General features: G+C 42.1%; 1 protein-coding gene across 2 annotated transcripts in view; it reads left to right on the top strand.

The window, feature by feature from the left end:
* The window catches only part of XPO5 (exportin 5), a 41961-nt gene that overhangs the window by 20451 nt on the left and 5625 nt on the right, over positions 1 to 15885 (top strand). For both annotated transcript variants that reach the window (XM_043449937.1, XM_043449938.1), the window contains 7 exons: positions 1269 to 1310; positions 1637 to 1726; positions 4580 to 4779; positions 5400 to 5499; positions 6632 to 6813; positions 13444 to 13544; positions 15295 to 15391. In XM_043449937.1, coding sequence (XP_043305872.1) covers positions 1269 to 1310; positions 1637 to 1726; positions 4580 to 4779; positions 5400 to 5499; positions 6632 to 6813; positions 13444 to 13544; positions 15295 to 15391 — 812 coding nt within the window. The remainder of the gene's footprint in view (positions 1 to 1268; positions 1311 to 1636; positions 1727 to 4579; positions 4780 to 5399; positions 5500 to 6631; positions 6814 to 13443; positions 13545 to 15294; positions 15392 to 15885) is intronic.

Below are 15885 nucleotides of genomic sequence, written 5' to 3'. Positions count from 1 at the left end.
TAATAAACAGTTGTTGATTCAGTTATCAAATGTTTACCCTGTACTTAACGGTGGAGCAGGAACCATGCTAGGAGGAAAGCCTTGTCCATAAGCACCTCTCTGTTTGGAGAGAAAACGCACATAGACAGGTGTCGTACCTCCGTGGCATCGCAGTTAGTAGACGTATACACTGAGGAATGGAAAAGAGTACCTGAAGGAGGAGGTGTCAGCGTGTGCTGGCAGGTTGGGAGGAGATTTGTAAGAGGAAAGTTTCCAGGGTCCAGTTAGGTGATTAGTGAGAGTTGAAGTCCCACCTGAGTGAGAGTACTGGACCAGGAGGAGGGTAGGAGTCAGGAAAAGAAGGGATGAGCTCTGTTTTGAAGGACTAGGTTTGAAGTATACATACAGTTTCTAGGTGGAGATGTGTCACACCAAATCAGCTATTTGAGATTAAGTCTAGATTCAGAAAATTGATGAGATTAAATTAAGGCATAGCCGTGATAGAAATGCCAACAGTATAGACAGCGTGTGTGTGCTTAGTCACTCAGTTGTGTCTGACTCTTTGCGACCCCATGGACTGCAGCCCACCAGGCTCCTCTGTCCATGGGGATTCTCCAGGCAAGAATGTTGGAGTGGGTTGCCGTGCCCTCCTCCACAGCGGAGACGAAGGCCTTGGCAAAGATGTATGTGGAGTTGGACATGGGCTTAAGCAGAGAATCCTGGTGATCACCATCATTGAGGGAGAAGCACTCAAAGAAGAAGAAGAAAGGGATGACCAGAGAGAAAATGTGTTACCAAGTCCAAGAGAACTTTAGACTTCAAAACAGACTCATTTGTTGCTACGGAAATTCTCTAAGAATTGGAAAATGTCCATTGAGTTCCTCGATCAGACCTTTGTTAGCATATTACTTCATTACAGTGACTAGGGCAGTAGTTCCACCACACTGGATTAAGTGGGAAGTTGTGAAATGGAATCAGGGAGAGTAGACCACTCAACTTTTAATAAAAAGTGCAGCGATGTTACCCTGGCTGAGTGTTTGGGTGATGGCCTAGATTGTTCAGGGGTTCTGTGAACTTGTTATTTGTAAAATGTTTGATGGTAAAATTACGGCTATCGAGCCTCTTCCAGTTATCTGAGGAGGGGAACACCTGAAACTTTGTAAAGCCAGTTGAAAACCCTTTTGCTACCTTATTACTCACACTTTGGGGATTTTGTTGAAAATTTTACAATTATTTTAAAATACTTTATGCATTTGATACTGATGAATGGCCTTTTTTCTTTCCCTTAGCTGTTTTCATCTGTCACTTTTGAAATTGTTGAAGAAAGTAAGGTAAGACCATTCATCCCCCAAACTATAACTTCTTAAGAACAAAAATGTAAATACCCGACACTTAGTCTAGCTTTTTTCTGTAAACAAAAAGGGTTAATAAAGGCAGAAGACAGAGAGTCATATAATGTGGTGTTGGGCACTGAAGACACTCTAGGGCAGGCAGTAAGCGTGTGGGTTCATTCATGGTAGGTATAAATGTCATTTCATTATGCTCCTGTAGCTATGAAAGTTGTGTTTGCCTCTGAAGGAGATACTTACACGATTCTCTGCAGCATCTGTAAATTATATTCAAAGTGGCTCTAAGTTGACTGAATATCTCTTCCCAGGCTCCCAGGACCCGGGCGGTGAGGAATGTGAGGAGACACGCATGTTCCTCCATCATCAAGATGTGTCGTGACTACCCCCAGCTCGTGCTGGTAAGTAAGCCCTGACTCTGGTCAAGGAGCCACTGAGACATGCCCAGTTTGCGTGTTATTTCCCTGTAAATCCAACCCTAACTATACCTCACATAAGAGGAAAACTAGGAACTTTAGCTCTGCTAGAAAAAGTATTAGTATGTGTGTTCTGGAGCTGCTGTCTTCTTCCTCATGCTCGTGGTGGTAGTGATGTTTAGTCACTGAGTTGTATCCAGTGCTTTGCGACCGTGTGGACTATAACCTGCCAGGCTCCTCTATCCGTTGGATTTCCCAGGCAAGAATACTGGAGTGGGTTGCCATTTCCTTCTCCAGGGCATCTTCCCGACCCAGGGATTGAACCCACATCTACTGCATGGCAGGCAGATTCTTTACCACTGCACCACCTAGGAGGCCCCCTCTCCTCCTTAATGGAGTTAAATATGCAAACATGTTACCTCAAAAGGAATAGTTCTCTTCCATATGGGGGTGTCCCTGTTGGTACACCTCTTTACTGTACTATGTGATGTTCTTAACCACCACTGCTAAGTAATATGCAAGTCTTGAGAGAAGCCAGGTACAAACCCTAACCTTTTTTGGAGGGTTTCTCTGAGAAGTTTAGCACTACTTCAGATAACAGTTAACCAAAAATTTCTTCTCTGAATACACAGTAGTTATGTCTGTCTGTCTCTTTCTTTCCCTCTCCCCCGACTTTTTTATTTGCTCTGTGTACTTATAAAGTATATTAATATGTATATATATATAAAACAAACTGATCTTCGTCCATAGTTCAATCGCTCAGTTGTGTCCGACTCCTTACGACCCCATGAACCGCAGCACGCTAGGCCTCCCTGTCCATCACCAACTCCCAGAGCTTGCTCAAACTCATGTCCATTGAGTCAGTGATGCTATCCAACCATCTCATCCTTTGTCATCCCCTTCTTCTCCTGCCCTCAATCTTTCCCAGCATCAGGGTCTTTTCAGATGAGTCAGCTCTTCTCATCAGGTGGCCAAAGTATTGGAGTTTCAGCTTCAACATCAGTCCTTCCAGTGAACACCCAGGACTGATTTCCTCTAGGATGGACTGGTTGGATCTCCTTGCAGTCCAAGGGACTCTCGAGAATCTTCGCCAACACAACAGTTCAAAAGAATCAATTCTTCAGTGCTCAGCTTTCTTTATAGTCCAACTCTTAGATCCATACATGACTACTGGAAAATCCATTGCCTTGACTAGATGGACCTTTGTTGGCAAAGTAATGTCTCTGCTTTTTAATATGCTCTCTAGGTTGGTCATAACTTTCCTTCCAAGGAGTAAGCATCTTTTAATTTCATGGCTGCAGTTACCATCTGCAGTGATTTTGGAGCCCAAAAAAATAAAGTGTCTCACTGTTTCCCTATCCATTTGCCATGAAGTGATGGGGAATGCCATGGCATTAGTTCGGATGCTATGATCTTAGTTTTCTGAATGTTGAGCTTTAAGCCAACTTATTCACTCTCCTATTTCACTTTCATCAAGAGCCTCTTTAGTTCTTCACTTTCTACCATAAGGATGGTGTCATCTGCATATCTGAGGTTATTGATATTTCTCCCGGCAATCTTGATTCCAGCTTGTGCTTCATCCAGCCCAGCATTTCTCATGATGTACTCTGCATATAAGTTAAATAAGCAGGGTGACAATATACAGCCTTGACGTACTACTTTTCCTATTTGGAACCAGTCTGTTGTTCATGTCCAGTTCTAACTTGCTTTCTGACCTATATACAGGTTTCTCAAGAGGCAGGTCAGGTGGTTTGGTATTCCCATCTTTTTCAGAATTTTTCACAGTTTATTGTGATCCACACAGTCAAAGGCTTTGACATAGTCAATAAAGCAGAAATAGATGTTTTTCTGGAACTCTCTTGCTTTTTCGATGATCCAGCGGATGTTGGCAATTTGATCTCTGTGTCCTCTGCTTGAACATCTGGAAGTTCATAGTTCACGTATTGCTGAAGCCTGGCTTGGAGAATTTTGAGCATTACTTTTACTAGCGTGTGAGATGAGTGCAGTTGTGCAATAGTTTGAACATTCTTTGGCATTGCCTTTCTTTGGGATTGGAATGAACACTGACCTTTTCCAGTCCTGTGGCCACTGCTGAGTTTTCCAAATTTGCTGACATATTGAATGCAGCACCTGCACAGCATCATCTTTTAGGACTTGAAATAGCTCAACTAGAATTCCATCACATCCACTAGCTTTGTTCGTAGTGATGCTTCCTAAGGCCCACTTGCCTTCACATTCCAGGATGTCTGTCTCTAAGTGAGTGATCACACCATCTTGATTATCTGGGTCATGAAGATCTTTTTTGTATAGTTCTTCTGTGTATTCTTTCCACCTCTTCTTAACATCTGCTTCTGTTAGGTCCATACCATTTCTGTCCTTTATTGAGCCCATCTTTGCATGAAATGTTCCCTTGGTATCTCTAATTTTCTTGAGATCTCTAGTCTTTCCCATTCTGCTGTTTTCCTCTATTTCTTTGCATTGATCACTGAGGAAGGCTTTCTTATCTCTCCTTGCTATTCTTTGGAACTCTGCGTTCAAATGGGTATATTTTTCCTTTTCTTTGTCCATAAAGATACTATAAAAGTTAATGTGGAAAAAATTTAAAAACAGATGGTTTTCATAGTTACAGACGAGGACAGCACAGTTCCCCAAATACTCAAGCCTAAATTGCCTTGCCTGTTCAGGCCAAAGAGTGTTGTAATTAAGTTATCAAGTGACAGTCTTACTGGCCTGACTACGCTGGGAATGTCTTCGTCCTCATTTTACCTTCTTTGAGTGACCCACGCTCCCTGAAAACCAGACCTTCACCACCTCTGGGTTTTTCTTTCTGATATACAGCCCAGCTTTGACATGCTATACAACCACGTGAAGCAGCTGCTCTCCAACGAGCTGCTCCTGACGCAGATGGAGAAGTGTGCCCTCATGGAAGCCCTGGTTCTCATCAGCAACCAGTTCAAGAACTACGAGCGTCAGAAGGTGTTCCTTGAGGAGCTGATGGCCCCCGTAGCCAGCATCTGGCTTTCTGAAAACATGCACAGGTAGAGGAGAGCCTTTGCCCTTGACCTTCAGTGCATTTGAGCACCCAAGCTCTTCCAAGAGCTGTGCCTGGGGTCGGGGCATAAGGCTATGGAGGCGTCGGCAGCAGTACGCTTCAGTGTGTCAGTGGTTTGTGTATTCTCATTGCTCTCAGTGATGCCTGAAGGTGTCTAAAGGCATTCTTGGAGTGAAGTGCTGACAATACCACCTTGCTCTGCAGAGGCAGAGGAACAGAGAAGAAATGAATGAAGATGGATAGGGTAGGGCAGGAGGCCACAGAGTGAGGTCTGCTGTGGCGTCAGACTTCAGCCCCAGCACCTGTAAAGAAGTGGGAACAGCTGGTGGGGGCCATGCAAGTAGGAGCTGCACAGATACGCCTCTGTGCCCACATGGCATTTTCAAGTTTGCATCCTCTTTGCTTCTTAAAGTGTCACCAGTAACATTTAGAAGGGGGAAGAGAAGTTTAATAAATCCTCGTATGACAGCTGACAATATGATTAGACTCCTCTCACTGTAACAACTGCTCTTTGGGGTTCAAATAATACAGCTTATTATCTCTTGAGGAAGTAACTGTCCTTGGTTAAAATCATGGTGTAACTTGTCTTTCCCCTGCCAACCGCAGAGTGCTCTCAGATGTTGATGCTTTTATTGCCTATGTGGGTGCTGATCGGAAAAACTGTGACCCGGGCCTGGAGGATCCCTGTGGCTTAAACCGAGCACGAGTAAGTAAGCTTCTCCTGGGAATGGGAAGGTGTGTTGGCCTTGGATAGAAGTAGGGTATTGTCTCTCATCCAGGTTTGTGGAGATTTTTTTGTATACGAATGAAAAATCTGGGAGCCTCCACTTCCCTGAGCGTCTCCTTTCTTTTCTTTGGTCTTGAATTCTTGAGTTAGTTCTCACAGCAGAGCTGGCGGTCTTTTTATGAAGCCGTTATTTTGATTTTAAGGATATCTTAAGTAGCTCAGAGGACTAAAGGTGTAATGAAGAAGCAGGTCAGAACTGGGTCAGCGGGTGGGTTCTCCCTGCCTTTGCTCTCTGGCATGTGAAGTCCTGGGTTTCCTAGGTGGTACAGTGGTACAGAATCCACCTACCAATGCAGGAGACACAAGTTTGGTTCTTGGGTTGGGAAGATCTCTTGGAGAAGGAAATGGAAACCCATTCCAGTATTGTTGCCTGAAAAGTTTTGTGGACAGAGAAGCCTCGCAGGCTATAGTCCATGGGGCTGCAAGGAATTAGACATGACTGAGCACAAAAACACAACACAGCTTAAAGTCCTAAATGGTGGCCTGACTTGGCAAACGTGAGATTTTTCCAATTCTTTGCTATTCAAATGAGCATTGTTCCTGGCTCCATTATGGCAAAAAGTCTTATTAGTTAACCTGGCAAGTTGTCAGTTGGTCGAAAGTACTGAGTGAGGATTAAGGCAAACCTATGAAGGCCTAATCTGGAGGATGCAAGACCAACTGAAAACCAATATGAAATGTTGTTAGGGTAAAGACAGTTTTGAAGCATGTCCAGTCTACTACCATTCCACCCTGAACGTGCTCAGTCTCATCTGAAGCATGTCCAAGCCACCTTTGATTGGGTCCTGCAGGAGGGTCACCACAGCCTCTAGGACATCCTCATGAAAGGGACGCTTCTGGAACCTACCACTGGTCTTGAAGATGGCATTGAATAGGTCCCATTTGGACTTGACTTTAAAGAAAGAAACAAGAATGGCAGTGGGGGTGGGGGGCGTCTTTTCCTTCTCTCCGACTTTTGTATCACTTTCACCATAATCTTGCAAAGATCTAACAGCACTGTGGTCTTTTCTTCCCCTTTTATGTTTACTTCTCGTGTTCTGTTTTTCTATAGATGAGCTTTTGTGTTTATAGCATCCTGGGTGTTATGAAACGAACTTGCTGGCCCACTGACCTAGAAGAGGCCAAAGCTGGGGGATTCGTGGTGGCTTATACGCCCACTGGGAACCCAGTATTCCGTAACCCCTGCACAGAGCAGATCCTGAAACTTCTTGACAATTTGCTTGCCCTTATAAGGTGAGTCAGACTGAGGGTTTTTCTCTGTTGTGTTTAAGACTTTTTACCTGACAAATCTCCAAAGCTTAATTTGTTTATATTTCTTCAGACCATTTGGTGGTAAATGAGAGATTAGGTCTTGATTCATTCTAGAAGGGCTCTCCCTTGTCTAAATCCTGAATTCCAAGTGAACATATCTGTGGGTGCTAATCTCAAAATGGCTTTTCTCATTTTGAGCACCCCCTGAGTTCTTTTACTTCTTTAAACTTCATTCCGTACTAAGTTTTCTTTAGTCTAAAATGTTGCCACTAAGGGAATTGTTCATTGGAAGCAGGGCAGTTTCTTTCTGTGGTGGTGCTTTTCTGGGTTAGATGTTCAAATGAGCTCCTCTGGATTTACTAGTAGTGACTGTGCTCTCAAATGGATCAAACACAGCAAAGGAAGCCATGGCACCTCTTCCACGGCAGGGTCCTGGGTTTCTATTTCTCAAAGCTGAGTCCTCAGACCAGCAGCATCAGCAGTCACCTGAGAGCTTGGTTAAAATGTGGAATTATGGCTTCACCCCAGACACACTAAATCTAGACTTATTGATTACTCGATATATGTTTGATGATCCAGGAATAGATAGTCTCTGCAGTGCAAGAGAGCTTCTGGAGAGCAGCACTTCTTACTGACCAAAGCAAAATTTGATTGCTTTTTTACATCTTACAGTGTTTCTGAGTTCAGATGAGAGCTCTATTCCACTGCATTTTGGCCGCTTACCCTGTGGTGTAGGACCACAGTCGCAGCTGGGCAGACAAGTTATTCATGTCTCAGGGATGCTCTGCTGGCAACAGAATCCAAGGTTTTAAGTTAATGTTGACCACATTGGAGGGCTGGAGTGTCTGAACAAGTTGTCATTGTGGACATGTCTATGGAAATAGACGATATTTTGAAGTATGGCTTGCATGTTGAGAGGGTAGTAGAATATTTAGTCAAGGAAAGGTTTGTTAGCATGTGTATGTTTCTAAGACCAGAAGGATCTTCTGTAGCTTAGAGAAATAAGAAAATGATGAAGTCAGGCGGCAAGAGACTCACTGACTTTTTAGGCCTGTGGCCAGAGTCCCTGTGGTAGGAACCTAGACCTGAAAACGGTGCACCGCTGGTCAGGCAGGGAGACAAGACAGTTGTCAGAGAGTTCAATGCTTTTGGAAAATCCCAAAGTCAGTCAAAAGGTATTTTGAAAAATGTTGAGTGTAGTTAGTTACGAAGTAGTTAGATTCCTTGAGAAGTGTGCAGCTGGAGCTGTTAAAAGTTTTGCCTTACTTTTGTGATAAATTTTACCTTGAAGTATAATGTTAAGGGTACAGATACACATAAGAAAAGGACACGACTTGTGAGTGCAGGCAGATGGATTTTGACAAAGTGGACACCTCTGTGCCATGAGCACCTGCATCACTGAACAACCTTCCCCAATGCCTCTCCGTCCTTACCTGCCCCTCAAGGGTGACCACTGATCCGACTTCTAACTGACGCTTTATCTGGTTTTGGGAGCTTTAATAAATGGAGTCGGAAGCATGCAGTCTTCTGTGTCTTGGCTTCTCTTGCTCAGTGTTAATGTTTGTGGGGGCATCCGTGTCACTGCATGTAGTTGTGGCTTGTTCGATTTCGTGGCTGGTGTGGTATTCCATTATGTGAGTGTGCTCTAACTCATTTATCCACTTAGTGTTGATGGACTTTTTGGCAGTTTCCAGCATTTTTTTTTATATTACAAAGAGTGCTACTATTAATGTTCTGCTTAAAAATGTCTTTTTGTGTTGGGTAGGAATAGAATCCTACATATAGGAATGGAGTTCCTGGTTTATAAGGTGTGTGTATTTTTAGCTTTCATAGAGTGAATGAAATAGTTTTCAAAAGTTGTACTAATTTATATTTCTGCCAGTTTATGTGTTAACTCCTTGTTATAAAATTCCTGTTTTAATTCCTCATCAACTGCTAATCAAAGGTTGATTGTGCAGATTAGAGCTGCACTGTCTAGTGTGGTAGCCATTAGCCACATAGCTGGCAACTGAGCACTTAAAATATGGCCTGTCTGAATTGAGATAAACTGTAGGTGTGAAATACACACCACATTTCAAAAATTTAGTACAGAAAGAATTTAAAATACCTCACTCATTTTTATATTGCTAACACTGATCTTTTTATGTGTCAAGTTAAATAACAATATAATTAATTTAACCTATTTCTTTTCACTTTTCAAGTTTGGCTGGCTAGAAAATTTTAAATGGCTTACGTGGCTTACATTTTATTTCCACCGGACAGGTGTTCTTAGTGGGTTGGATGGAAGATAGATGTGGGGGATAGAATTCTCTGGTTCTCAAAAGGTTCATTATCATTCACTATCTATTAGAATAACAACTTTTCTGATAAACTTGAAGTTTTTTACGTTGTTTCCATATCTCTGTGATGTTTTATTGTAATCTTTGTATGTGGGAAGCCTTGGTTAGCCTAGTGATTATACTTTTTTGCTTGTTTGATATATGTATATATTTTGAAATGTTACCACAGTAGATTTAGTTACCATCATCACCTCTCGTTGTTACACATTTTTTTTCCCTCTGTGATCTCTTTTTTAAGATCTCTCTTTCAAACACATAATACAGGATTGTTAACTGTAGTCACTATGTTGTATATATTACCTCTCCAGAACATATCTTTTTAATGGAAGTTTGTACCTCTGACCACCTTCACCCATTTTCCCCACCCCCATCTCCTTCATCTGGCAGCCATCAAACTGGTTCTGTTTCTATGAGTTTGGATTTTTTTATTCCATATGTAAGATCATACTGTATTTGTCTTTCAGTGTCTGATGTATTTCATGTACATAATGCCTTCAAGGTCCATCATGTTACAGAGAGCAAGATTTTCTCCTCTGTTGTGGCTGAATAATATATACCTCTGTGTATGATGGTTACATTTCTTAGCTGATGATAAGAATATTTCAATAAGTACAGATCATGCACAACTTAAAACTTTTATCACTTGCTTGTCTTTTTCTTTGCCAAGCAATAACTAGTTCCTCTTAATAGTGGAAGCATAGTGCTCTAACTTGCAGGTGTATCAGGAAAGGCAATATTTTAGAAATCTGAATATTACTAGGGCTTGTCGGACGCCCTGCTTATGACTCCTTGATCTGGAATCAGAGATACCAGAGCAATATGTACTGAGTCCTTCTTCCACTGCATTTGAGTTAGAAGTGCAGTTACCATGTTGCCACCTCCTTAGTGAGAAGTCGTTCAACTTAAAAAAATATAACAGCATAGTATATACCATATTAATAGAAAAAGGAGGTGACCCAGTTGATCATCTTAATTGACACAGAAAAGGCATTTGACAGAATTCACCACCCTCTCATGATAAATCCAACACCCTCTCAACAGTGTTGTTTTGCAACAGCAAACTAGGACTAGAAGGAAACTTTTTCAACATGGAAATGATTTTTTTTTCCCAATTATTTTTATTAGTTGGAGGCTAATTACTTTACAGTATTGTAGTGGTTTTTGCCATACATTGACATGAATCAGCCATGGATTTACATGTGTTCCCCATCCTGAACCCCCCTCCCACCTCCCTCCCCATCCCATCCCTCTGGGTCATCCCAGTGCACCAGCCCTGAGCACTTGTCTCATGCATCCAACCTGGACTGGCGATGTGTTTCACGAAAATGATTTTTACAAAAAATCCATAGCTTATATTAATACTCTGGTGAAAAGATATAGAGCTTTTCCTCTGTCATCAGGAACATGAGAAGGATGTCCACTTTCACCACTGTTGTTTAACATTGTGTACTAGAAGTCCCATACACAGCAATTAAATAAGAAATAGAAATAAAGATGTCCAAATTAGAAAAGAAGCAAAACTATCTGCACAAATGATGATCCTCCCATTTCATGGAAGATCCCCCCAAAAAAACACCAAAAAAAAAAACAAAACAAAAACTACTACTGCTAATAAATAAATTCAGCAAAATTATAGAATACAAGATCAACATACAAAAATCAGTTGTGTTTTTATACACCAGCAATGAATGATCCCCAAAGGAAATTAAGAACGTAATTACATTTGTAATAGCATTCAGAAGAATAAAGTATCTAGGAATCAGTTTAACCAAGGGATATGAAAGGCGTATTCTGAAAACTAAAAACCATTCCTGGAATTAAAGATGACCTAAAGGGAAAGGCATCCTGTATTCATGAATTGAAAGACTCAAGCTCATTAAGATGAAATATTACCCAAAAACAATCTGAATGTTGAATGCAATCCCTATTGAAATTCCAACAGTGGGAATTCCCTGGCAGTCCAGTGGTCAGGAGTGCACCCCTTCTACTGCAGCGGGCACAGGTTTGATCTCTGGTCAGGGAAATAAGGTCCCCCAGGCTGAGTGGCAAACAAACAAATTTCCAACACTTTGTTTTGTTTTACAGAAAGCTGATCCTCAGATTCATATGGAATTGCAAGAAGCCCCCAAAAGCCAAAACAGTTTTGAAAAAGAAGCACCAAATTGGGAGACTCAGACGTCTTAATTTCAAAACTTATTGCAGAGCTAGAGAAGTCAAAATAGTTTGTAACTGAGAAGGATAGTGATGGTGCTTTAGTCACTGAGTTGTGTGTCCAACTGACTCTTTGTGATGCTATGGACTGTAGCCCGCCAGGCTCCCCTGTCCATGGGATTTTCCGGGCAAGAATACTGGAGTGGGTTGCCATTTCCTCCTCCAGGGGATCTTCCCAACACAGAGCTTTAACCCGCATCTCCTGCTTGGCAGGCCTGTTCTTTACCATTGAGCCACCTAAGAAGCCCACTGAGAAGGGTAGACATATAGAAACAGATAATCTCATCAAAATGCACAAAAGGCTTGAATAGACATGTCTCTAAAGAAGATATACAAATGGCCAATATGGCCATGAAAAAATGCTGAACGTCTTTAGTCATTAAGGAAATGTAAATCAAAACTAAAATAGAGAAACCTCACACCCATTAGGATGGCAGCTATCCAAAAATCAGAAAATAAGTGTTAGGAAGGATGTGGAGAAATTGGGACCCTTATACACTGTTGGTAGGAATGTAAAATAGTACAGCTGCTGTGGAAAACAGCTTGGCAGTTCCTCAGAAATTAAAAATAGTGGGAATCCCTGTTGTTCTGCTGGTTAGGACTCTCTGCTTCCACTGCAGGGGGCCCAGTTTCAATCCCTCATCAGAGAACTAAGACCCTGCAGTGCAGCACCCCCCCCGAAAAAAAAAAATTTAATTCAACAATTAAAAATTGAAAACAGAATTACCATATTAAGCAGCAATTCCAGCTCAAGGTATATACTCAAAAGAATTAAAATTGGGTCTTAAAGAACTATTTATACAACCATGTTCATAGCAGCATCACTCACAATAGCTATATAAAACGTGGAAGCAACCAGAGTGTTCATCAGTGGGTGAGTAGATAAGCAAAATGTGATCTATACAACAGAATATCATTCAGCCTTAAGAAGGAGGGAGTTTTTGCAACATGCTACAATATGGGTAAACCTTGACTTCATGCTAAGTGGAATAAGCCAGTCACAAAAACGCAGTTTAAAGGAGTGTAGTGATGAATGCACATGGTTAGGTTGTTTTAAAAATTATTGCAGGTTTTCAAAAAATAAGCGTGGTCTAAAATAATCGTATCCATCTTTTTAAAAGTTATCTATTTATTTATCTATTTGGCTGTGTCGGGTCCTAGTCGCAGCATGTAGAATCTCGGTTGCAGCGCACAGGCTCTAGTTATTCTCAGACTTAGTTGCTCCATCACATACAGGATTAGTTCCCCAACCAGGGATCGAACCCGAGTCCCCTGCAATGCACAACGGATTCCTAATCACTGGACCACCAGGGAAGTCCTTCAGTGTTCATCTTAAATATTTAATCTGCCTGGTCCATTTTATATTCTAGAATTTTCTGTACATTTGATTTTTTATAATTAACCTGTAAAAGAAAAATAGGTAGCTATGCTCTCTGGCTGTCGTGTTCAGGGGTGCCATTGCTGTGGAAGACAGACAGATCAGGTCCGTACTCTTAACAAAGCTGATAAGTATTCAAGTGAGTCATTTTTGGTGAGGAAGAAATGCTCACGTTAGAAATTGTAGATGTGCCCCTAGGAGGCTAAACAGCTGTCAGACATTGTTGGGTCCACCCTGCTGGATCAGAGACAAAATATCCTAAAAAGGGGGGTATATCACTACCTGCTGTCTGTTCCTGCCGGTGTTCCTACATGTCTTCCTGCATCATAGTGCCTCTGACATTTCATCCTTAGTCACTGGCAGTCAGAAAACAGAGTGCCCAGGCACTGTCTCAGATTTGAAAGAATTTTGCTTTCCAGCTTTAGACTGAGATGTTGTCCAGCTCTCTCAGAATTCGGTTCTTGTTGTTGATTGCTGTTAGGTGTTGTATACCATACAAATAAACTTAATAGCTTCAAGTCTAACCCCTTCTCCAGGGAAACATTTAAATTCTCCTGCCAAGAATAGTGCTGACAGGAAGATGTCTGTGTGGAAATGCAATATCATTGAATTATAAGGTGAAATCCACTCTTTCCTTCTGCAGCAGGCTAAGAAAGTTCACACAGCATTCTTATTTTTTTTCAGAACTCACAATACATTGTACGCACCAGAAATGCTAGCCAAAATGGCAGAACCTTTCACAAGGGCTCTGGATATGCTTGAAGTGGAAAAATCTGCTATTTTAGGTAAGGAATCTAACCTTTTTTTTTTTTCGTGAGGTTCACCTTATCCCTAATGCAGCTTCATTGTGCCTTGTATCCCTTTCTCCTCACCTGGCAGCACCTTGACCACTAGTTTGTTCAGAAATGCACATATGGAATTCCTGCAGACTTTCTGGAAACAAATACATTCACTTTATTATCTTAACATGCAGAGAAGGTCTCCAGAAGCATACACACCCCACATTAACCCCTCCTCCGCTTTACCTACCAGCTGGTGGTACATGTTAGAGCGTTTAGATTGTAAATAAACCATGGTTTTTTGACTTGAAAGGATATTAGCTTACTTTCCTGTCTTTTGTATGAGTGGCAGGGGGAAGGGGGAAATTAATCAAACAATTAAGCTTAGCTTTAATCAGTAAAATATTATATTTATTATTAAATTTTTAAAGGAATAGTTTCTAAGTCAATTTTCTCAAGTTTTGCCTTTATCAGAACGTTGCTTTAACTCGTATTTCCCATTAGCAAATAACTTTACAATCATAATCGTGATACGTGCTATGTAGGAAAGTGACTGGGAGAGAGGGTTTATTGGAAGACCCAACCCAGTCGTGGAGAGGAGTCACAAGATTGCCTCTGAGTGGAGACTTAGGATGCACAGGAACCAACCAGACTGGGGGGCAAAAGGAGATGCTGAGCATTCTAAGCAGACAAGAGTGGCAGATGCCAGGTCCCCAGGCATGAGGCAGAGAGCTCAATATATCCAGGGAAGAGGAGGCGACTCGGTGTGGCTGGAGCACGGAGAGCAGGGTGGTCGGTTAGAAGTTGGAACTGGAGACAACAGAGTTGTCTAAACTGTGTGCTGATCTCTGAAAGTTCAGGCTGGCACTCCATCACAGCCCCCACAGTGTTTCTTGCCCCGGCTATCACCCCTGCCTGGGCCTGGCCATGATTAAGCAGTCCAATGAGCATGCCTCAGCTGTGACTTAATGACCAGAAGACTGTCGATGTCCCTTTCCAGGGCCCATCTGTCTTAACCTAAATGATCCTGGGCCATTTCCTTTGGCACCACTACTTAAGCTCCCTGTTTCAGACACCAGTAAAGATAGAACATCCAAGAAATGTCTTACTATTAGTATAAAAAGTAGGTTTTTCTTCACCACCTATTCCTCTTCCACCCCCCTTCAGTTATGCAAATTAAGCCAGGAACTTGTGCTGTAGAAATGTATGACCAACCAAAACATAGTAGAATGGGTAAGCAGTTCCCCTGGCAGCTGCCAACCAGAAGCAAGGCCGGAAACAAAATTGCCTTTGATTAGAAGTACAGATCTTCAACGGCAGCTGTTATACTGAAATAAATGGACTTCATTTTGATCTGCTATACATCTCGGCCATTTGCATAAAATTTTGCTTGAAAAAGAGATTCTATGACTTAAAAGGGAAGGGGTACATTTCCAGTGCTTTATGGAGAGATCATTTGGGGCTGTCATTGTGTGCTTCGGTACAAGTTCCATCTGGAGAAACCCAGGTGAAGGTTGGAGTCCTCAGACCTGGACACTTAAATGGCTTTCACCTTTTCTTGCAAGGCAGTGTAGCAGTCCCTTCAGGGAAGCTATTAGCGTCTCCTGCTGGTAGAAGGCTTGGTTAGCTGCTTTGCATTTATCGCACCCCACCCCACCCCCTACTCCCCAGACCACCTCTGCCTGCGGGAGGGTGCTGGTAGGTTGAGAGCCCTCGGCAGTGGAACAGTAGGTTCCTGACCCATCTTTGTCTGTAGGATTACCTCAGCCTCTCCTGGAACTGAATGACTCTCCTGTCTACAAAACGGTCTTGGAAAGAATGCAGCGTTTCTTCTGCACCCTCTATGAAAACTGGTAAGGAACCAGTGCTGCCTTTTCATGTTCTTCTCCTAGACATGCACTGTATAGGAATGGCCTTGGGGTTTACATCTGATCCAGCATTCTAGTGTACAGGTAATATGAGGACAGAATTTGATGATTCTAGTGTCAAAATGAAAAGGCTGATTTTCTCCTTTTTCTTTTTTTTTTAACTGTCACATGTGCCTTTAATCCTAGCCATGACTTGATATTTTAATGCCCACCTTGTCTATTTCCAGTGCATATAATGATGAGATCAGAGTAGAAGATACAGTGATGAGGATGCATGTTCTCAGACCCCTCACTACTCATAGCCCACTTTCCGTGCGACACTAGAAGGTGGCGGCCATGTTTGGTGGCCTGGGGTCCTGGTTGTGGCATCAAGGGCAGGGGGTAACTGACTCTGCTGTCAACAAGTTTCCTTAAAAGTGGTGGGGGCTAGTATTTTCACTTCTGATAGAAGATTTAAGTCCACATCTTCAAAGGATGCT

Source organism: Cervus canadensis, chromosome 28, assembly GCF_019320065.1.
Source record: "Cervus canadensis isolate Bull #8, Minnesota chromosome 28, ASM1932006v1, whole genome shotgun sequence".
Lineage (NCBI taxonomy): Eukaryota > Metazoa > Chordata > Mammalia > Artiodactyla > Cervidae > Cervus > Cervus canadensis.
Note: the sequence above shows the minus strand (reverse complement) of the source record. Positions and strands in the feature narration are given on the sequence as shown.